This window comes from Chlorocebus sabaeus, chromosome 25 (assembly GCF_047675955.1).
Source record: "Chlorocebus sabaeus isolate Y175 chromosome 25, mChlSab1.0.hap1, whole genome shotgun sequence".
In the NCBI taxonomy this organism is placed as follows: Eukaryota; Metazoa; Chordata; class Mammalia; order Primates; family Cercopithecidae; genus Chlorocebus; species Chlorocebus sabaeus.
In genome coordinates this window covers 23,640,271-23,663,838 of record NC_132928.1, presented here as the reverse complement: position 1 = coordinate 23,663,838, position 23,568 = coordinate 23,640,271, and the positions used below count along the sequence as shown (strand labels likewise).

Below are 23,568 nucleotides of genomic sequence, written 5' to 3'. Positions count from 1 at the left end.
AAATCTACATTTGCTAAGCCAAGCCTGGAGGGTGAAGCAGTGAAATAACCAGCATAAGACAGATAAGGGACAAGAAGGCAGCAAATGCCAGTGGATCAAGGGATGCAGATATCAGGAGGAAGGGAGAAGCCAGATTTCTGCTGACTTTACCTTACCCCTGCCCTTGTTCTTGGGTGAGTTTAAGAGTGAGCAAGACAGATGGGCAATGTTTTACAATGTGGTTTTAATCGAAAGTTTCATCAACACTGGCTTTCCCCTTTGGGTTAGTCCTGGCCCGGGGTCGGGCATGCCTAACCCAGCAGGCCCCTTGACCTCACAGTTTGTGCAGGTGAGAAACTGGCTCCTGGTCTGTGTCAGCATTCTGAATCAACTCAAAGATGAATTTCACTTGGTTCTCATAGCCTTGGACCGAGATTTTCTCATTGACTCCATGGAAGCTGAGGAAAGTAAGATGCATTTAGGGAAGGAGGGGAGGGCCAAGTGCCACAGCACAAATGTTATTATAGAGCATTTTCCTTACTCCCCTCACCAACCTGGAAACTATTGGCCCTCCAGGGCTAGGAAAGGGAAGGGCAAGGGAGGGGGCATCTGAGATTTCATATGACACATTGGTTGTTTCTCAGGGATCCATCCATGCTCATGACAAAGAACAGTGTGGAATAAACTCTTGGGGAGTCCAAAATAATCTCCTGCTGTGAAATCCACTCAATAATTTGTCCTCCAGGAGAATTATCTTTTTTTTTTTTGAGACAGGTTCTCACTCTGTAGCCCAGGCTAGAGTGCAGGGGTACAATCACAGCTCACTGCAGCCTCAACCTCAGTGATCCTCCCACCTCAGCTCCTGAGTAGCTGGGACCACAGGTGTGTGGCTAATTTTTTATTTTTAAAATTTTTTTTAAGAGATGGAGTCTTGTTATGTTGCCCAGGCTGGTCTCAAACTTCTGGGCTCAAGTGATCCTCCTGCCTCAGCCTCCCAAAGTATTGGGATTATAGGTGTGAGCCACCACACTTGACTGAGAACTATCTTTCCAATTCTCTTTCTCTTAGGACAGAGTACCTAGCTAGACTATCTCTAAGCCAGTCCCCTACTCTCCCACTAGAGGGTAGAGAAGGCAACTGCCCAGGGTACCTACCCAGTTTTCTGTGGCACCTAGGAACTTTACTATCAGACCTTACATCCACCAACCTGCCTCCCCACAGTGAAACAAAACAGCAAAACAAAACAAACAACAACCAAACTACATATGTAATCTCAAAGATAAAAGGAAACAGAGTACCTATCCATCTCCCATTTAAAAAACAAAAAAAGAAAGCTGTTCTTAAGCTCCTATTCAAATATTTTCACTCTGTCTACAGAGGACTTAAGATGGGGAGACCAGGTCTGGACATGATAAGTAGCAGAGAGGTAAATGTAAATCGTCCTCCCATACCCCAGGATTAAAAATGTGCTGAAGAACCCACAAAAATAGTAATTCACACAGAGCAGTTAAAATTGGTGCTCACATCGTGGATTTCCATAGTGCTTTCTTCTGAGAAATCAAAACATGCACCCACCTTTGACCTCATGTGTGGTCTGCATTTCACAAAATGCTGAGGAGTCTCCCCATTTTGTAAGTGGAGAAAACGGGGTCCAGAGGATAAGCCCTCTCCCAAAGACAGGAAGAGTTGGGATTAGCACCCAAGGGTACTGATTCCACCAGCTTCTCCCCAATCACCCAATTATCTCCATCTTGATAAAAGAGGGGCCAATTTCCATAAATTCTAGGGGGTGACAATGAGACTTTGGCAATAAGGACGGGAGATGGGTTAGGTTCTACAATGTCTCCATTTCATTTTGCCAAATCCCGGCTTCCCCCAGCCCTGATTCTGTGGACTGTCAGGAGCACGGGGTGGGAAAGAGACACGTCAAGTGTGTTTCTTTTCTCCCACCTGCTGCTCAAACCTGTTCCACTCACCGTTTTAAGTCTTCAGGCTGTAGATAGTAGGGATTGAACCTGTAGATGCCAGTAGTGAGGTTTGTAAAGAATCGGCTGTCTGTGTTGCCAAGACAAGTACCTAGAGAGGGAAGATTAACAGGAAAGGGGCTTTACATGAGCAACCAAACCAACAAAGTGGCTGGGGTGTGGCCTGGCTGGAAAATTAGGATTACTGGGTCGTTACAGAGCAATGCCTGGGCTCTCTTGAAAGCCTACAGCTATCCTTACAAAACACACCATTTCAGCCAGGAGCATGGAATCTCCTTCCAAGGCCATTGGTGAGACATCCCTTGGATGGACCATTCAAGGGATGTCTCACCAATGGCCTTGGAAGTGTCCTCTCCCTGTGATGACCAGGGAGGCCAATATCTTCATACCCAAGGCCATGGCCATTTGCTATTCCCCATGATGACCAGGGAGGCCAATATCTTCATTTCATACCCAAGGCCATGGCCATTTGCTATTTAAGAAACGAGAAACATAGCACTTCTTTATCACCTGACCTTTATTCTGTATCACTCTAGGTCAAAAATAAATACCCTCTGGGAGAACTTTACTACTATAAAATATAACCCTCTTGAATTGGAACAAAATTTCCTGTTATTCTCATTCTCTGAAGGATGACTCTGTCTTCCTAGGGTCAAACCTTTGATCTGGAAAGTGCCAAGATACTCTTTCCAGTTTCCCACTCTCCTGAAGGTGGTAGCAGGTCACCTGGCAGGGGCTGGGACTTGTGCCCCTAGGTGTGTTCTTTGGGAAAAGAACGCAAGTATGTGGGGTGATTTGAGATGGTAATTTGTGTTTTGTTCCATCTTCCACTCCTGGTTTCAAATGGACATCCAGGCCCTTCACAGTTCCTTGCTTTGTGGTTGATTTCTGCCTGTCTTTTTTCTGTAAAAGCCTGGCCCCATTGGCGGATTACAGTAAGCGCTCCAGAAGAAAGAGAATAGAGTAGGTAGCCTTTAAGGGCCAAGGGAGGAGAATCTGGGACTGTGAAGGCCGGGCTCCTGGATGTTTGGAGGAATCTCAGATTAGACCAAGAGAAAAGAAAACTAGACACGGGTCTTAATATTAGAACATTAATAATTGAGCAATATCATATTATTGAGCAATGTCTTTTTTTTTTTTTGACAGAGTCTAGCTCTGTCCCCCAGGCTGGAGGGCAGCTGTCTCAGCTCACTGGAATCTCTGCCTCCTGGGTTCAAGCGATTCTCCTGCCTTATCCTCCCAAGTAGCTGGGACTACAGGTGCCCACCACCAGGCCCAGCTAGTTTTTGTATTTTTAGTAGAGACGAGGTTTCACCATATTGGTCAGGCTGTTCTCGAACTCCTGACCTTGTGATCCACCCGCCTCAGTCTCCCAAAGTGCTGGGATTACACGTGTGAGCCACCACACCTGGCCAAGCAATGTCTTAATATTAGAGCAATAACCATTGCCCAGAGATTCTCAAACTATGGTTAGTCATCACCTTGTGTCAGAATCTCCTGTGGATATTTGTGAAAAAGGCAAATTCCAGGGTCCCTTCCAGATTTGGTTAACCCAAATCTTTGCAGTGAGTCCAGGTAATCTGCATTTTAATAGTTCCCTGGGGAGACCTCTTCCACTCTTAGATTGGAGAACCACTGTCTGCAAAGCACAGATTTGGATGGTGTGCTAGAAGGCTGCAGAAGGGGTACAGAGGAGTGCTGCTGGGATTGATCTGGGCTGGGAAGTGTAAATTAGGTTAAAGCAAATGGTATAGGCTGGGAGGCTTTTCTGAGCTAAAGATTCTGAGCTTTGCTGCTGAGCTGTTATCCTAGAATAGATCAGAACCAGACTCTGGGAAGATCTTGGCCCCTTCTGTGACTCTTAGAGAGGAGGGAGTAGTCTAAGCCAATTCTCCCCTCTATGCCAGAGTGGCTGGCCTAGGTTAAGCAAAGACCCAGGCTTGACTGACCTAATTTATTGTTTCTGCTCCTTTCCTGTTTGCGTTTTCACTTCCACTCTGAAGGGAAAATACAGTTCTAGTCTCATCAGGAGGGGAAGCAGCCAGCTGTTTACAGGCTGAACATCTGGGGTAGGGGTGGGGAAGTAGACATTGGATAGGAAACAGTTCCAGCCCCCTCCTCCCTCCAGCCACAGCTGATGAAGTCATTACCTGGGATAGTAATAGTGACTTCCGGGAAGACGGACTGTATGGTCTGGTGGAGCAGCTGGTAGCCCAAGGCCTTGTCATCATAAGGGCTGATGGGGAGGGGGTCAAAGGCAGTCATCACATGGAACTGGACTCTGTTATCAGCCACAATGTTCTTCGTGAGTTCTAGGACCTCCAGGGTAGAAACAAAGGGGGTTTGATTTCTTATTGATTTCTATACATGTACAATATGAGCTTAAATATTCTGCTTTCTTTCCAGCAAGGCAGAGCCCGGGGGTTTACAGACAGGACTCATTTTTTTAAACATTGGGACTTCAATTTCAGCTGACTGGCTAAAGGTGATGTAAGAGTTGGGTCTTCCTGGAAAGCAATCTATAGCATGATAGATTTAGGTTAAATGTTTTGGGAGACTTGTCTTACAGTCATGAATCAGATCTTGAATAGGAACAAATTTACATGAGCAACCAAACTAACGAAGTGGCAGGGGGGTGGCCTGGCTGGAAAATTAGGACTACTGGGTCACTACAGAGCAATGCCTGGGCTCTCTTGAAAGCCTATAGCTATCCTTACAAAAAGCACCATTTCAGCCAGGAGCATGGAATCTCCTTCCAAGGGCATTGGTGAGACATCCCTTGGATGAAAAATTGGATGGGAATTGGAAAATCAGGAAGTTATGTATCTTTCCCCTTGGGTGGTGAGCCACAGGCTGGTTGAAAGTGTCGAAGAGACAGCAGAATGTCAATCATCCCCAGGCTGGGGAATAGATGTGATGACCTGGCTTCAGCCTCGGAGAACCTCAGACAGGTGATAAAAGGGTCACACACTTTTCTTTCCCCTCTCTGGGCATTCCTGCTTCCTGTTTGTAACCAGCTGCACTGGAGCCAGGAAGATGAGCTCAACACAGACAACAAGTCAGAAGTTGTGATACTGGTATTCAAGTTTTCTCTTTGCCTCCTTTCCTCAGGAAAGAACCTGAGGAAACTCCTAGAAAATTCAGTCTGAAACGAATAGAGTAAATCCAGAAAAATTCCTGTCCCCAGTCAGGAAGTAGACCAGACCCCGAGGATTAGGTCACATAGAGCCACGTGGGAATGGACCAGGAGACTGACTTAGAGGGACCTTCGCTCTCCAAAGCTCCAGCACTAGTCCCAACCCATTTGTTCAGTAGTTGCTTTAAAACTGCCTCTGCTCTAGAAAGAGGGGGTTGTCCCACAGCTGCAGATCACCTGAACGTGGGACATTATCTTAAGATTACCTCTTTTTTTTTTTTTTTTTTTTTTGAGACAGAATCTCACTCTGTCACCCAGGCCAGAGTGCAGTGGCACAATCTTGGCTCACTGCAACCTCCACCTCCCAGGTTCAAGTGATTCTCCTGCCTCAGCCTCCTGAGTAGCTGGGATTATAGGCATGTATCACCACGTCTGGCTAATTTTTGTATTTTTAGTAGACACAGGGATTTCACCATGTTGGTCAGGCTGGTCTTGAACTCCTGACCTCAAGTGATCCGCTCACCTTGGCCTCCCAAACTGTTGGGATTATAGGTGTGAGCCATCATGCCTGGCCAAGAGTACCTCTTTTTTTTTTTGAGACAGAGTCTCGCTGTGTCGCCCAGGCTGGAGTGCAGTGGCACCATCTCGGCTCACTGCAATCTCTACCTCCTGGATTCAAGCAATTCTTCTGTCTCAGCCTCCCAACTACAGGCATGCACCACTATGTGCAGCTAATTTTTGTACTTTTAGTAGAGATGGGGTTTTGCCATGTTGGCCAGGCTGGTCTTGAAACTCCTGACCTCAGGTGATCCACCTGCCTTGGTCTCCCAAAGTGCTAGGATTACAGGCGTGAGCCACCGTGCCCTGTCCCAAGAGTACCTCTTTTATGCCAGAAGAATGTTAGGAGTTGAGTCCGGAGAGGAAGTGAAGGTTCCCACTTCTGGCTTAGAAACCACCATTTGAATCAAAACAAGTATCCTGCTATTGGATGGGCAAAGGGGTCACCAAAGTGTATTCTCACTTCTCAGAGCATATTTTCTCTCCAGCACTTATAATACAAATATTCTAATACAAGAATTAGTGCACGGTCTTGACATATTCTCAGCCCATTGGCAAGTTTCCGAAGTCAGCCTCCATGAGGTGGGTTGGGACTATGCCCACTGCTCCAAATTCCTTAGAGGGTCCTCCAGAAATCAAAGAAGGCATGCAGAATGGATCCCTTCCGTAAGAGGTTGCAAGAGCTCAGGTTTCCCACTAGCTGTTAGGCCAGGCAAGGACTGTGTCTGACTCAGGGGCAGGGACTGTCTATCTCATTTCCACATTTCCAGTAGCAAGCACATAAAAGGCATGCAATAAATCTTGGATACACAAAATTTAAAAGATGTGAACCAATAAAAATAAGAATAGGCGTTGATTCATTAAATAACTTGCCATGGGTTATATAGTCAGTTTTGTCAGGTCGGGTATCTGTCTGACTTTATGGGAATAACGCTTTACTGCTTCCTAAGTACATACAGTTAGAGGTGGTATGGAGTAGAACCTGAGAGGAGGCGTTCATCTGAGATGGACTCCTTAGTGGTATGAATGTTTAGCCCAAGTTTCAAGGAAGGATATGAAACTGACAGAGATGAGGAAACAGATCGTCTGAGCATGGAGAGGGGCAGGCACAAAAATTGAGATGTAACAACCAACTTTGTGCTTCGGACAGTCACTCACAGTTGTGTGAGCTTGGACAAGCTTCTTAACCTCTCTGTGCCTCAGCCTGCCTATCTGTTAACATGTAGATGATGGTAGCACCTACCTCATAAGTGGTGGTGACCGTTACTAGAGTTAATATGTGTAATATGCTTAGGGCAGTGCCTGGCATATGGTAAGGACTCAAAAAATGCTAGCTGCTATTTGCTTGTTTAGAATAGAGGGACCACCTTGGGCAAGAATCAGAGGTACAAGAATGGAACTAGGAGGAGAGACTTGTCAATGGTGAGAGATCTCAAAGGTGACTTTAGAGCACACGAATCTCTCATTTCTCTGATCTCCTGTAGTTCTTTTTTTTTTTTTTTGAGACAGAGTCTCACTCTGTCACCCAGGCTGGAGTGCAATGATGTGATCTCGGCTCGCTGCAACCTCCGCCTCCTGGGTTCAGGTGATTCTCCTGCCTCAGCCTCCTGAGTAGCGGGATTACAGGTGCTCACCACCATGCCCAGCTAATTTTTGTATTTTTGTAGAGATGCGGTTTCACCATGTTGGTCAGGCTGGTCTCGAACTCCTGACCTTGTGATCCGCCCAGCTCAGCCTCCCAAAGTGCTGGGATTACAGGCGTGAGCCACCGTACCCGGCCCAGATCTCCTGTAGTTCTTACAGTGCATTCCCACAACCTTATGTTGCTCTCTGTTTTATGTGTAAAGATATTTTCCTGTAAGTGAATGGTACAGCTGTTGAAGGACAATGGATACTTAAAAACAGGTAAGGTCTTTAGAGTTAGCAAGTCCAGCTTCTGTCCTGCTGTAAGGCTGCTCATTAGAAAACTCATGACAGGTTGTCATCCCATCTGCTGGAATATTTCCAGTGGCAGAAAGCTCGTCACTGCATGCTATACACCATTCCATTTTTGAGCATTTCAGTTATAAATGCCTTCCTTATAATGAACTCAGATACGGTGTCCTGTAATATCTAACCCCTCTCCTTCTTTTTTGAGACAGGGTCTTGCTCTGTCATCCAGGTTGGAATGCAATGGTGTGATCATAGCTCACTGTAACTTCCAACTTCTGAGATCAAGAGATCCTCCTGCCTCAGCCTCCTGTGAGTAGCTGGGAGTATAGGAGTGTGCCTGCTTAATATTTATTTTTATTTGTAGAGATGGAGTCTCGCTGTGTTGTCCGGGCTGGTCTTGAACTCCTGGCCTCAAGCAATCCTCTGGCTTCAGCCTCCCAAAGCACTGGGATTACAGGTATGAGCCACTGTGCCTGGCCCTGCCTCTCCTTTTTTTGATAATGAATATACTCCAGCCTCATTCCAACTCCATGCCCTTTCCAAGGGCTGTTTTCCACCCAGCTGGGACTTTCATCTCCCCAGGTCCTGGCACTCTTCCCTCCTCTCTATTCCCCTGCCACAGTGACCTTCCTTCCGGTCTCTCTGATGAAACCCCTGGACTCCCTAGGTCCATCCTGCCCACGTGCTGGAATGGAAAGCCTCCATGTTCAGAAAGCTTGTGGGTGCATTTGTCCTGGTTACTCCTCTCCCTCGGGCCCCATTTCCATGCATCAGGAACACTCCCTGCTGCACTCCCTGTGCACAGAGCCTCGGGCTGCATCCAGCAGGAACACAGGCCGCCCCCAGAGTTCTCTTGCTCCATGGTGAGCACCTGTAATCCCACTACTCAGGGGACTGAGGCAGGAGAATCACCTGAACCCAGGAGGTGGAGGTTGCAGCGAGCCGAGATCTCGCCATTGCACTCCAGCCTGGGTGACAGAGTGAGACTCTGTCTCAACATACTCTAGTAATATAGTACTAAACTCATCATAAACACTCAGCAGAATCTTACCTGTCGAAATTAGAGGGCATCTGTACTGTTCCCCACTTTGTGCTCTTGCTGCCTGGATGCTATTGCCAGGTCTTTGCTCCTCCTCAGAGAGGGCTTCACTGACCACTGCATTTAAAGGAGCTCACTGCTCTACCCCTGCCCCAAAATTACTCTGTGACACAGCATCCTATTATTTTCTTTGTGGCATTTACCACTTAAAAAAAATCTCCTTGCTTCCTGCTGTCTCTTCACTAGAACGTAAGCACCATTAGAATGGGAATCTTGTCTGTCTTGTTCACCATTCTCCCAAATGCTTAGAAGAATGTCTAGTCCACAGTAGCTACCAATAGATACTTGAATGAATAAATGAAGGAAGAAAGGAAAGAATCTTCTCTACAACACTCTTATTCCACCCTTTTAGTGATGAGGAGCACAATTACAGTCCAAGATAGCACATTCCAAAACTCTCCCTCAAGTGGAGACTCTCTTAAACATCTCCCACTGGCTTCTCTACTCCTTCAGGCCCATTCAGGACACACCTTCCTTTCCACATGGCAGCCTCTTGGATTTCTGAAGGTTCTGTTCCTCACAGCTAGGTGCTGGAGACCTACCTACAACTGAAGTTGAATATGGAGCAAGAGAACTCTGGGGGCGGCCTGTGTTCCTGCTGGATGCAGCCCGAGGCTCTGTGCACAGGGTGTGCAGCAGGGAGTGTTCCTGATGCATGGAAATGGGGCCCGAGGGAGAGGAGTAACCAGGACAAATGCACCCACAAGCTTTTTGAATATGGAGGCTTTCCATTCCTCACTGCAGCACGTGGGCAGGATGGACCTAGGGATTCCACGGGTTTCATCAGAGAGACCGGAAGGAAGGTCACTGTGGCAGGGGAATAGAGAGGAGGGAAGAGTGCCAGGACCTGGGGAGATGAAAGCCCCAGCTGGGTGGAAAACAGCCCTTGGAAAGGGCATGGAGTTGGAATGAGGCTGGAAAAAAAACCGGTGGAAAGAAGCTCAATGAGGGGAATTCAGTGATTTCCTGGCCCCATGAGACCCCAGGGAGAGGACAAAGGTTGGCACCTGATAAAAGGCAGGAGAACCCAGGGCTCACATTGGTCTTAACTCCCCTGCACTCCCCCGACCCCCTTCAATGGTGTGTGGCTCTGGGCAGGATGTCGATCTGCTCCCTGCTCTACAATGGGGAGTGTGCCTCTCTCCTTGCATGAGGGCAAGTAAAGTCCTCTCTGGGGAAGAACTTAGGAGAAAGGACCGTAGAAGTCCAAGTGCCACTGACCCTTGATGATCTGTGCCACAGAACTGCCCCTAACCCTGTTGTATTCTGGAATGTATAACTCATCTGATAGTCACTGGGTTGCCTTTTTGGATCTTTTTTTTTTTTTTTTCTGAAGCATCAGGTTTACCTTTTGAATTCCTTTTGCTCAATCTGATGTTTAAATAAGCTGGCATTTACTGTGGATGTCAGACATTCTGTGTAACTTCTACTCACCCTTCGGCTTTCAGCTTAAACATCACTGCCTTAGGAAGTCCTGCCTGATTCCCAGATGGGGTCTGGTTCCTTGTTATATTCTCTAACAAGCACCAGGTTCCTCTTCATTATAGCACTCATCGTGGTTTGCAATTATACATTCATTTTTAAATTGATGTTTATAGCAGACCATTGCAAGGCTCTGGCCTCAACTCTTTTCTCTCCTAGCTCTCTGCACCTTCTTCCCATGGGCTTTTATTCAATCTAGAGGTTCCCATGATGTGAGTGACACTCCAGCCGTATCTCTAGTTCATATCTCTCTCCAGACCTGAAGTATTTATAATTGCCTATTTCATATGTTATAAGTTTCTCAAACTTCCAAACTATGATATTTTTGAACTTGTTTTTACTTCTGACTTTCCGATCTTAGTGAAAGGCATTAACTACTTGGTCAACTACCCAGGTGAAAAACCTTGGAGCCATCCTGCTTTTCTCTCACTCCACACCCATATACATACCACATCCTATTTAACCCACCTCTCTCCCACCTCTGGTGGGTGCCCTCTTCTCCACGCCATGACCATGGCCTCAGTCCAGACCTTCACATGCACTACCTAAGATGCTGCAATAGCTCCCTGTCTCCTTCTCCTCCAGCACTCCCTCTTCAATGCTGCTAGCATGACCTCTCTAAAAGCAAATCTGAGTATTTGATTGAAGACCTCTAAAAGTTCTCACCTGTCACAGATTTCACAGATTAGGGCCCAAACTCCTCAGCACAGCATACAAGGCCCAGATCTCTAAACTACAACTTCATTTCCTATCAGTTTTCATCTCCTATTACTTGTCCCCAATTTATCCTATTCCTTAAGCCACAATGAATGTCTCACTTCTAGCCAAGTTCTGTTTGTCCTCTAAGGCTTGGTTCAAAATTTTGGTAGTCAGAAAAGACTTTTTTGACCCTAAGAAGTAGCATGAATTTCTTTCTTTGCAGTGGTTCTATGGCCATTTGTTCACCTCTAATTTTTTTTTTTTGAGACAGAGTCTCGCTCTGTCGCCCAGGCTGTAGTGCAGTGGCTGGATCTCAGCTCACTGCAAGCTCCACCTCCTGGGTTTACGCCATTCTCCTGCCTCAGCCTCCCGGGTAGCTGGGACTACAGGTGCCTGCCACCACGTCCAGCTAGTTTTTTGTATTTTTTAGTAGAGACAGGGTTTCACCATGTTAGCCAGGATGGTCTCGATCTCCTGACCTTGTGATCTGCCCGTCTCGGCCTCCCAAAGTGCTGGGATTACAGGCCTGAGCCACCGCGCCCGGCCCTCTAATTTTTATAATCATAGTTTAGGGTTGTGGCTAAAAGCACAAACTCTGGAACTAGACAGCTAGATGTATAATCTTGGGTATACTATTTGATTGCTGTGGTACTCTGTACCTCAATTTTCACCAGTTAAATGCAGATTTAGGGTGGGTGGTTGTGAGGATTAAAATGTATGGGCATACCTTAGAAAGGTGCCAAATATGGCTGGGCGTGGTGGCTCACACCTGTAATCCCAACACTTTGGAAGGCCAAGGCGAGTGGATCACAAAGTCAGATCAAGACCACTCTGGCTAACATGGTGAAACCCCGTCTCTACTAAAAATACAAAAAATTAGCTGGGCACATGTGCCTATAGTCCCAGCCACTCAGCAGTCTGAGACAGGAGAATTGCTTGAACCCAGGAGGCAGAGGTTGCAGTGAGCCAAGATCATGCCACTGCACTCCAGCCTGGGCCACAGAGTGAGACTCCGACTCAAAAAAAAAAAAAAAAAAAAAAAACATAGCAAACCTACTACATATATATAATGTTTATTACTATAGGTATTGCTATCATTTATTCATACTTATCTTCCACTCCAGACCCCATGTATATCCAAACCCAGGATCTCCAATCCTAGCGAAGTAACTGGTGCATAGGTTGTCTTTGAAAAATGTTGGTTGAATACATAGGACACTGGACCAGCCCTAGGACTGTAGTTAAACCTGGGCCCTGAGGGCCACATCTCCCTGATGCTGCATGAACTGTCTGGAACATATGGTACATACCTCTTGGACTGTCTGTCCAGAGTGAATCCGGAAGTTGACTGTGGCCTTGGCCACTGAGGGGATGACATTCACCTAGAGAGAGAAGCACAAAACCCTGGCCTGAGTCAACCTCAAATCTTCTACATCTGCCTGCCCAGGAAATGCTAATTTCCTCAGCTCAGGCAGAGCTGGCTGATTTCACTTAAGGACCCAAGGCTTAGCTTTTCTAGTCTGCCTCTTGTCTTCTCTGAGCTAAGTGACATGTGGTTATATTCAGAGCTGAAGGGGTATCTCTGCTTTAAGCCAGACCTTCGTGCTTCTTGGTGCCGGAGGGGGTCACAGACGTGTTCAGAGCAAGGCTGCTTTCTCTGATCGCCCAGATATCTCTGTTTTGGCCCCATGCTGTGCCATTAGAAGCCTTCTGCATGCACTTTCTTTCCCAGCACACCCAGGACATTTCTGCAGCTGTTAACATTAGTGCTTACTCACAACGGGGCAGCCAGAGCCTCTGTTGGCCCCCATCATGGCATAGCACGGGGCTCACATCAGGTTTGATGCTTGAGGGGGATGAGAAGAACACATACTCCTCACATATTCCTGGTCAGGCAGGAACAAAAGAGTGACAGAAAAGTAACCTTCAGAGTGAGAAAAGGACCCTAGTGCTGGCCAGTGCTCTGCCTATTCTCACCTGTTCCCAGCCAGTGGCTGAGCCAAGACAGAGGGATCTGGCTTGTTCTCTATGGCTGTTAGTGTGTTTCTGAGACCCTAAGACCTAATATACGCTTTGGGAGCTGGTTCCCACTTATCCTTGAGGCTCCTGAGCAATTGTTCTAACCAATCAGATAAGCCAGTCAGGCAGTAATTGCCTTCCCATTCCTGACCCTCTAGCAGGGATTGGTGGTTTCCCAGGTCCTGTTGTAAAATCTGACTTTTTTGCCTGACCAGGAGGAATCCAGGACTAATTGGAGAAAAGAATTAGGCTAGGGAGGGATTGTTCTTTGGAGGCCGGGAGACTCCCCAAGTGCATATGTTTCTTTGAACTCATATGGTGCAAAAAAGCACTAAGTTGTTAGGGACAGAACTGGGCTGTTGAAAATTAGCTGTTGCAACCTCTTTGTGCATCTGTTTTCTCAACTGGTTATTGGGGTAATACTCATAGGGCTCTTAGAAGGGTCAGATGGAGTAACAAAGTATCCTGGGGGGATGAAAACACCACTCAAATGTCAGGACACAGTGCTATTATTCTGATGAACACTACAGCTGACACACTGGATACTCCAGGAAGTTACGCTAGGAATTAATTCAGGGGCATCATTCACTTATATACCTTTTTTTTTTTTTTTTTTTTTTTTTTTGAGACGGAGTCTTGCTTTGTAGCCCGGGCTGGAGTGCAGTGGCCGGATCTCAGCTCACTGCAAGCTCCGCCTCCCGGGTTCACGCCATTCTCCTGCCTCAGCCTCCCGAGTAGCTGGGACTACAGGCGCCCGCCACCTCGCCCGGCTAGTTTTTTGTATTTTTAGTAGAGACGGGGTTTCACCGTGTTAGCCAGGATGGTCTCGATCTCCTGACCTCGTGATCCGCCCGTCTCGGCCTCCCTAAGTGCTGGGATTACAGGCTTGAGCCACCGCGCCCGGCCATTCACTTATATACCTGATTACTAGAGTGCTTCAAGGTCACATTGTACTCTAGGTGAATGGTGCCCCTTGAAGTTGTGCTGGTGGTACCAGCAGTTACAAGAATGGTCTAACTCCCTTCAAGATTTCAGAAAGGCCTATGTCTTTACATGGCTAGGCTTGGATCCAGCTGACACACAGAGAAGGAAGGAAGGGCCAATAGATAGAGCCAAGGAAGGGAGGAGTGGAGGGTGGTAGGGAAAAGCTGTATGGGGAGGAACCAGAGATGTTACCTTGATCCCTGCTTCGAACATGGTGAGTGCCGTGGTGGTCCTGATTATTGCATTGGTTAAGGGATTTTTCTCCATAAACCTAAAACAAAAGGACCAAGGTCAGATGTTAGAAAGAACCAATGGGGTGAAGGAAAGGGGCAGAAACATTACCCACTTTCCTGAACCCTGGAGATCTTTAAGACTGAGAGAGACATCTTAATCTTAGAGATGTCTTAAATATACACACTTAGAGATGCAGTGTCTGGTGGCTGAGGGATGATTAATCAGGTCCAGTTAAGCCAAGGAGAGGGGCCTGGGGGTGGGTAGGTTTGAGGTGAGGGATATGAAAGAAGGAAGGATAATACTTTACCTGGTTATAAGGGGTTCAAATAGCCGTGGGTTGCTCAGGATTTTATCGACAGGGAAGGGAAACTGGGAAAGAACAAGGTCAGCAGGATTTCCAAGGGGTCAGCACCACAGGGTCACCTCTACGTTAGCCTGGGTCTCTGAGACCTGGATGTCTCTCCACTTTAGAACTGCCTCAGGAGCCCTTAGCAGTCAGGAGTGCGGCTAAATTCAGTTAGCTCAATCCCTGCTAGAGGGTCAGGAATGGGGAGGCAATTACTGCCTGGCTGGCTTATCCGATTGGTTAGAACAATTGCTCAGCAGCCTCAAGGATAAGTGGGAACTAGCTCCCAAAGGGTATATTAGGTCTTAGGGTCTCAGAAACACACTAACAGCCATAGAGAACAAGCCAGATCCCTCTGTCTTGGCTCAGCCACTGGCTGGGAACAGGTGAGAATAGCCAGAGCACTAGGCAGCACTAGGGTCCTTTTCTTACTCTGAAGGTTACTTTTCTGTCACTCTTTTGTTCCTAGCTGACCAGTAGTATGTGATACGTCTTCCCATACCTCATCTGCCATTTGCCGCAATACCGTCACCAGTGTCCCGCTTCCAAATACGATAGGCATTGGTGTCTGCTCCAGTCTGGAAGAGAAACAGAGTCCTCAAGACTTAGTGAACCCCAGCCAAAGATCAGTGGCTTGAAGAGAAGAAGGGAAATAGGAGGAAGTTTCAACACTCCTGGCCAAGAGGTCTCCCATTCACCTTCCTCCCACCTCTACCAACTCAACATTCTGAAGATCTCAAAACACCCGCAGAAGCTTTCCCTGTCTACCAAGTTGGCATTAGGGTCCTTCTTTTCTCCCTCGGCTGTTCTCTAGAATCTTGTGTGTCCGCTCTCATAGTCCATCCCATACTACAGCAGAATTGTCAGTCTCCTGACAGTCTGAATGAATATAGCACTCCTTCCCACTTTGCTAAGAAAACCCAGCCAGGGGTAAGCTCTGCTGTTACAGATTCTGTTGTCCTCATTCATAGCCAGTGGCTCTTATTTCTTTTTGTCCTCCTGCCAGGACAGGTGGAAAATTTCGACAGCTCTACCAGTCATTGCCAATTTGTGATTCTAAATGTCTGGACTCTGGACTACTCTAGTTGCCTGACCTAGCTTCTGCCTGTAGGTCCTTGCTTTCCATATGTATATACTGATAGATCCTCTTCTGACTCCAGCCCTTGCAGGATACTGGTGGCTCTGTCTCTCCTGTGTCTCCCTCAACCCCCACCTTGGAAGGAATTCTCACTCCATTTGAGATGACCCCAGTCTGGTATCTGTGAGCCATGCTGAAATAACTCTTTGTTTACACCTCTTGTATTAATCGCCTGGATCTTTAGTCTGTCCCGGGTTTCCCCTTCTGTTCTTCCTCTAGTGTTGATTTTATAAAGCATAGTTTCCCAGCCCAACTTTAGGGCAGGAAGCTGAGCCTCCTCAAATTTAAAGTGCGAAAGTGCCAGGTCTTCCATCTTAAGTCTGGCATGGGAGCAGAGCCAGGAGTTGCTTACCGACTGACAGCAGCTGCGAGGATGCCAATGCTCGTCTCCTTTGGAGGAGCTGAAGAGTGGCCTGAAGACATGTTTACTTGCAGCAAGAGGTTCATGGAACCCTTCTCTGAGACACCAATTCTGTAGAAGAGGATCGGAAACCACCCTCCTGACTTCTTGCCTCTCTGAATTCTCCCATAGGCCCATAGATCCATCTGTGCAATAGTCTAGTGGGCAAGGAGGTAGCTTCATGCAGTTTTAAAAATTTTATACTAGAGGAAGAATGGAAGGGGAAGCCTAGGAGAGTTTAAAGATTGGGGCGATTAATGCGAGAGGTGTAAACAAAGAGTTGTCTCAGCATGGCTCACAGATACCAGGCTGGGGTCATCTCAAATGGGGTGAGAATTCCTTCCAAGGTGGGGAGTGGGGTGCTTTACTCACAAGGCGATGGGCTTCTTGAAGTCGGGAATTAAATCATCCAAGATGAAGCCCCCCTCATCCACAACGAAGGCTAGCTGGATGCCCCTTGACTGTAGCAGGGCTGAGACCTTCTGAGCCCCTGTCCCTGACGACTGCAGACATGGAACACAGAGCTATAGTCCTTCTCAGTCAGAGACAGACCTCCAGACATAGCTAATGGGGACCCATTCAGCCTAGCTAGGGGCTCCAGAACCTTTCTACCTAGTCTCCTTCCTGGGAGCCAGGGCCCTAGAGAATTCTGCCTCACAGAATCCTGGAATGTCAGAGCTGGAAAGGTCCACCCTCCCTTATTTCACAAATGAAGAAACTGGAGCCAAAAGAGTGAAGTGACTTGCCCAGGGTCTAATTAAGTAGCATCATTGGAAATAAAATGCAGTTATCGCTCTCCCTTTTCAGTTCTTTTTCCATCACACCTATGTTTCTCAGGGTATAGGTGATGGACCCCCTGCCTGCCTCAAATATTATGAAGGAGTTTGTTAAAAATTCGGATCTATGGCACAGGGCCCAGGAATCTGAATTTTGGTCAAGGTCCTTAGATAGTCCTGGCACACAGACACACAGAGAAGGTGGTAAACTACCATATCATGGAGACCTTGCCACTGTGGGCAAACTGGACTAGGGTTAAGCGCCCACTCCCCTACCCTCAACAGAGGACAGAGATAGGTATAAGATGAGGAGGTTCTACCTCCTCATCATGGCCCAGAGAAATGAAGAAAGATCTTCGGGGGATGTACTTCCTGATCAGCAGGAGCTCCAAGGCCTGCAGTAATGCCTGGGGTTCAGAAGCACAATGGAAGAGGAAAAAGATGTTATTTAGGTGGGAGTACCAGGGTATCAGAGACACTCAGTTGCCTGTTATCAAGGATGGTGGGATAAGGATCTGATAGATTCTCTTGAAAGAGAACAGATTCAAATAATACAGGGGACCTGATGTGGAGAAACATAACCTTTACCACCTGGAGAAGAGTATAAACATATCAATGACAGGACTGAAAGAGTCCCTGGGGACCATTTAATCCCATTTACAGCTGAGAAATCAAGACCCAGAGAAGGGAAGTGACAAACTGATGGCTGGAACGCAGGTCTCCTGGAGCCAAGGTTCTTTTTACCATTATCGTCCACCTGCCAGGGTCAGTCAAGCACCCCCATCCTGAATTGATCTTTAGGGCCCCAAGTCAGAGGGAATATTGCATCTCAGACCATCACAGAGTTCTTGTCGTCCAGTGTGCCCCGACCATAGATGGCGCCATCACGCTCCAACCCAGAGAATGGGGGCACTTCCCAGCCTTCCTCAGGGGCAGGCACCACATCAAAGTGAGCCATCAGCAGGTAGGGCTGCAAGCTGGGGTCCGAGCCTTTGATAGTGAACAGGTGGCTATACTCTTCCACAACTTCATGCTGGATAAAGCTGGTGCTGAGCACTGTAGGAAAGACTAGAGGCAAAAAGGGCAGGCAGAGAGAACCAGGGTTAACAATTTCCTTAGGTTTTCCTACCATGTTGTGCTTCCTGTTCCTTTATTTACTTGTTTTTTTAAACATGCATCCTTCTTTAGGAAGCCTTCTAGGACAAAGCTAGTCTGATTCCTGATCTACCTGGACAATCTTTGAAATTCGTCTTCCCCATATTTCAATGTGCTATTACTATATAATAACATGCAAATCAAGACCCACCATTAAGGCCAGGCGCAGTGGCTCACGTCTATAATCCCAGCACTTTGGGAGGCCGAGGCAGGTGGATCACCTGAGTTCAGGAGTTTGAGATTGGCCTGGCCAACATGGCGAAACTCTGTCTCTACTAAAAATACAAAAATCAGCCAGGTGTGGTGGCTCATGCCTGTAATCCCAGCTACCCAGGAGGCTGAGAGAGGAGAATCACTTGAACCTGGGAGGCGGAGTTTGCAGTGAGCTGAGGTTGCGCTGTTGCACTCCAGTGTGGGTGATAAGAGCAAAACTCCATCTCAGAAAAAAAAGAGACTCGGCCAGGCGTGGTGGCTCATGCCTGTAATCCCAGCACTTTGGGAGGCCGAGGCAGGTGGATCACTAGAGGTCAGGAGTTTGAAACCAGCCTGGCCCACATGGTGAAACTCTGTCTCTGTTTTTTGTAAAAATACAAAAAACAGCCGGGCGTGGTGGCGCGTGCTTGTAATCCCAGCAACTTGGTAGGCTGAGGCAGGAGAACTGCTTGAATCCAGGAGGTGGAGGTTGCAGTGAGCTGAGATCACACCACTGTACTCCAGCCTAGCTGACACAGCAAGACTCCATCTCAAAACAAAAAGACTCACTATTAAGATGGTCAATATCTCAAGCTCAGGCTTGGTCAGACCCATAACGTGCTATCACAAGTACGTGTTAAAGGGCTATGCAGATGAGGGATGCATTAAATTTTGACCATAGGAGACCTCATTAATCAAATTATATTAAATTATTATCTTAAATTAGTAGGCCCCATTAACCAAATTATATTTGAATATTATATTAAAAATCCAGAGACATTTTTCATTTTAAAAAGCCACACATCTAGTGTATGTGTTATGTGAACATAAAGATTATTCTGTTTAGCACAAGGTCATACTTCTGTGTGCAGGTGTAGATGTTCCTAGGGTCAATTATTCAAGCGACCTTAGCTACATAGGAGAAATAGATTTTCTCTCTCTCTGGGCTTTTTGGAAGAATTCACATATACTTCTGTGGATACCCAAAAACTGAAGAATAATATGGTTTTATCTTGTCACCTAGCTTATCTAGTTCACTGTCACTATACTTTTATTTTCCTGCGTTTATCGCCTATTTAGTAAAGACTTCCAGCCTTTCCAGCCTGGCCTCAGCTTGGCTACTGGGCATTAATCCCTGAGCCACTCATTTTTGTTTTTTCCTTCTTCTTCTTTTTTTTTTTTTTTCAGGGACAAGGTCTTGAACTCTCACTTACGCTTGAGCGCAGCGGCACATTCATAACTCACTGTAGCCTTGAACTCCCAGACTCAAGCGATCCTCCCACCTCAGCCTCCTGTAACTAGGACTACAGGTGTAAGTAACCATGCATGGCTAATCCCAGAGCCATTTGTCTCAGGGTGTTAGAGAGGGGGCTACTTGCTGCTCCTAGACCAGCTTCTCCCACCTCCAACAACTTCGGAGGGGTTGTTTTTAGTTAGATTTAGGAAGGTAATCTCACTACTCTCCATGAGATTTTCACAAGGAGAGGGAGGAGTTCCAAGAATCCTTTTTTCCTCTGACCCATCCATCCTCAGTTCTGTACTCAATGGGTGGTGGGGATGAGGGAGAAGGACTGATGTTATAGCTCAAAGTTGTTGACTGCCTAGAAGCCTAGAAATGTGTTAGTAATGAATCTGGAGTAGGCCTGAGTACATGGAGTGTATGTGTACAGGTGTGTGGGGGTGTGTAAGGAGGTAGGGGTGGGAGGAGCATGGAACATAGTTCTGGGCAGTTGCATAAGTAGAAGGAAACCCTAGTTCTACCTTTTGATGATTTAACATTTATTGAATGACACATACGTAGGGCAAAATTTGAGAGAGTTTATACTCTCATGCAATGGCTGGATGAACTCTCAATCTTTGCCCTACATATGGTGGCTTAGTTTTTCCAAGAGCAAATCTACAGTCTCTACTCTGTCCATGGGAATTAGATTGTCCTCTGATCAGTTGCAAAATAAACTCGTTATCACTTTGTAAAAGAACGGTGTCTCCATTGCTTTTTCTACCACCCACCCCTTGCCCCTGATTTGCAGCTGACCTTTATAAATGTATTTTCCAAACTCAACCAGGGCTGTGGTATTGGCCTTCTCATAGCTAAAAGTCACTGTTGGAATCTGGATGGCACCTGTCAGAGTCAAATAGTGAGAGATGAAAGATTAAAAATGAATTAATCATTGTTTTTTTCTACAGTCCTCTGTGCATAAAAAGTTCTTTTGCATTTATTATCATATTTCAGAGGGCAAAACACTAATGTGAGGTAGGCGTTATTGTTTCCCCTAATTCAAAGATGAGGAAAAAAGCTTGGAGAGGTTAGGTGAGCTGTGTGAGCAACAGGCAGACTAGAGATTTAAACCCATGTCTTCTGGGTTTGTTAGGCTGATACGGTTCTTAAAGGCAAATACAGTCTAAGATTGGGGGGACGTGAATTTTTGGACCCTAGTCTTGAAGGGAAGCTACTATAAGTTACTTTCTAAGGCCTCACTACCTGTGAAATCACCACTTCCTTTGATGAATCCAAGCTTCATCATTCTCAAGGCACCCACTGTCCTGGGTCCTACATCAATGAGGCTTGTGTGTTTTTGTTTTTGTATGTAAAGGCTTATTCCTAATGTGGAGTCTCACTAGTCTGTCAACCAAGACCAGCTTTTTGGGCATATAATGCCTGGGAAGGGGTGGATTTAGAAGCCCCCAAACAAACTCCTCAGTCCTAAAATAATCTCATCCTCCTTACTCAGTTGTCTCAATTCCTGAAACTTCCCTGGGCTCCTCTCTTTGAGTCTTTAAGGCTTTACAGTTTTAAAGAGTTCCATGATCAAAGACAAACACCAGTGGGAGGGAAAGCATGAGTGATGAGAATATTGAAGTAGACTGCTCTCCAAGAACACAGTGAGAACAAATTCACCTGAGGCAGGAACGGTCTCTGAAAGACAAACTTCATCAGTTTTGCTAAGGATCAACGCTACAATAGCATAGCCCACCAGATAGATGGGGAAGCCGAGGTTCAGAAAGATTCGAGTGCCTACTCAAGGGCAGACCCAAGGATCTGAGCTCAGGTGTTCTGTCCCCTGCTCAGAGTTCTAAGCTGTGTTGCTATAAGGTCCCTATTCTAGGTTCTCACATAGCTTTTGTTCTGTTCTGTGCAGACTGGGAGTGGCTGTCTAATGCCTTTTAGAGGACTAACTATTTATGCTTTGGGAAAGCCCTGCTCTGCCTCCCAGGCCTGTCAGTCTAGCATATGAACAATCTATGTCCAACCATTGGGGTTAGCTTTTGGTCCCTGCATCTGCTTCTATATGTTTATGCAGGCAGTCTCTCTTAATCCATTACTTAATGAAAGGGAAAAGACTGGAGCTAAGCTGAATGGTAAAGAAGGATTTCATCCCATAGGATCTAGCACTCTGAACAGAAACTTTCCTGTTTCCTGGAAAATGCAGATTCAGAACGGGAATGAGTTTTTGGTCTGGATTAGAGATCTAGGGGAGACATATTCTTCAATTAGGACTGAGAATTAGGAACATCCCACACCCCAGGAACACTCCACTCCCTTTCTTTAGAGCCATCTGATCCCAGCGAGTCCGGCACTAGATACTGAGACCCACTGCCCACTCTTTGCTGTGGGGCCCTGGGGAAGATCATTTAGCTGACTTAAGCCTCAATTTCTCTCCTTTGTAGATAAGACTAATATCATTTGTCTTATTTTACGACACCGCAGTAATTTATCAGGCATGCAAACTTTCAAAGGTTAAAAGTGATGTACAAATGAAAGTTCGTGTAATACTCAAGGCAAGCAGGGGAAAGAGTGGACGGTGGTCACGCCAAGAGGGGTGAAGTTGGAGTTTCCAGGTTAGGCAGGACACACCAGAGTTCCAGGAGGCAGGGATGGGGGAAGTGTGACGTCCCCAGGCCGGGGCACGATGTGCTGGGAAGGGTGCTGGGGCCGGGCTGGGGTGCGTGTCGGGGCTCCGGCTGCAGTAGCGGATGCTTTGCGGCGGAAGCGGGGAGTCACGGGTTGACCTGGGGAGGGAAGGACCGACATCTGAGTATAGATGGGTGAAGGGGACCAGGGTTCACCTTTCAGCGCCTCTTTCATCGCGACGCGCTCCTCTTTGCTGAACTCAGCAGGGATGCGCGACGCCCTCTGATGCTCGTCGCTTCTCAGGCCCATCGATCTGGAGACGGTGGCGAAAACTAGGAGCAGCACAGCCGCCAGGGCCAGCACGCAAAGGCACCGCTGAGCCATGCTTCTCTCGAGCTCCTGCTGTCAGGCTGCCGGAGGAGTTCTGACCTAAACGCCCCGACTAGCGTTTCTGGGTCCTGGCTCTGTTCTTATTCCCGTAAACAGCCTTAGCCACACCCCATCTCCAGATCTGACCAGTCATCGATTCGCTGGGACTGCGGAACACCCATCCGACAGAATGACCCCGCCCAGGACCCTTAAGGCCTTTCGGGGATTGTGGTTTTTCGTGCTGAGGCCAGCAGATACAGTAGAGCACAGGTGAGGTCGGGCTCCAGGCTAGAGTCAGGTCTGGTCTGCACTTGATCTCTCACCCATAAATCCCTTCCTGTATGACAACAAATCAAATAAAGGAGGAAAAGCAAAATAAAATGCACGAAACTTATCAGACCATACTCTGCTGCTCCCTTTTTCCGAAGCTTAGGACCTGACCACCATTCCCTAGGTTCTGGCGGGGAGCTCTCTAGGTTCCCAGCCTGATTTCATCTAAAATTGGAACAAATTGCTCTGTTTGTAGATACTGCTTTGAAATACCAGCTCAGAGGGTTGGCTCCTGTTTAGAAATTTTATCGAAAGTGCTTTTAATATTAATGTTAACACGACATTTTTGCAACTCTAAACAGGTACAGTAAGACTGAAGGATTTTTAGAAAGATTACTATAAAATATTTAAGAGAATTTTGATGTATAAATAATTTTGATGTATTCAACCAAGTGAAATTTTAAGGTTATTCAGAGTGGAGGATCTTTCTGGAAAAAAGAAAACCTGTCTTATGTCACAGAAATATAAAATTAGATTTCTTGAAGCCAGAAGAAACTGTTCCTTCCAGATTTCTTGATGCAATTTTATTTGGCACCACTCTCAAATTTTAGAATTCTCAAGAAAAATTCAGTAAGTGCTATACAGTCAATAAGGTCATATTGCTACCTGTGACCAAAGCTACAAATTCACACTCCTGGCGTTTGCATTTCATTTAAGATTTGCTTAAAACAAAAAAAACTTCAGCCATGTAGTTACTTTTCTTTTCTTTTCCTTTTTTCTTTTCTTTTCTTTTTTTTTTGAGACAGAGTTTTCTTTCCTGTTGCCCAGGCTGGAGTGCAATGGGGCGATCTTGGCTCACGGCAACCTCCGCCTCCCAGTTTCAAGCAATTCTCTGGCCTCAGCCTCCGGAGTAGCTGGGATTACAGGCATGCACCACCACGCCTGGCTAATTTTGTATTTTT

General features: G+C 46.6%; 1 protein-coding gene across 1 annotated transcript; it reads right to left on the bottom strand.

Moving 5' to 3' along the window:
- Positions 1-203: 203 nt before the first annotated feature.
- PM20D1 (peptidase M20 domain containing 1) lies at positions 204-22,457 on the bottom strand. The gene is made up of 13 exons (XM_073011558.1): positions 22,183-22,457; positions 20,150-20,236; positions 17,603-17,835; positions 17,088-17,174; positions 16,364-16,494; positions 15,944-16,063; positions 14,956-15,031; positions 14,415-14,476; positions 14,066-14,144; positions 12,181-12,252; positions 4,115-4,283; positions 1,956-2,055; positions 204-437 (listed from the first exon to the last, which is right to left on the bottom strand). Exons 1-13 carry the CDS (start codon positions 22,349-22,351, stop codon positions 314-316), a joined length of 1,509 nt encoding a protein of 502 aa, XP_072867659.1. The 5' UTR covers positions 22,352-22,457; the 3' UTR covers positions 204-313.
- Positions 22,458-23,568: the final 1,111 nt, after the last annotated feature.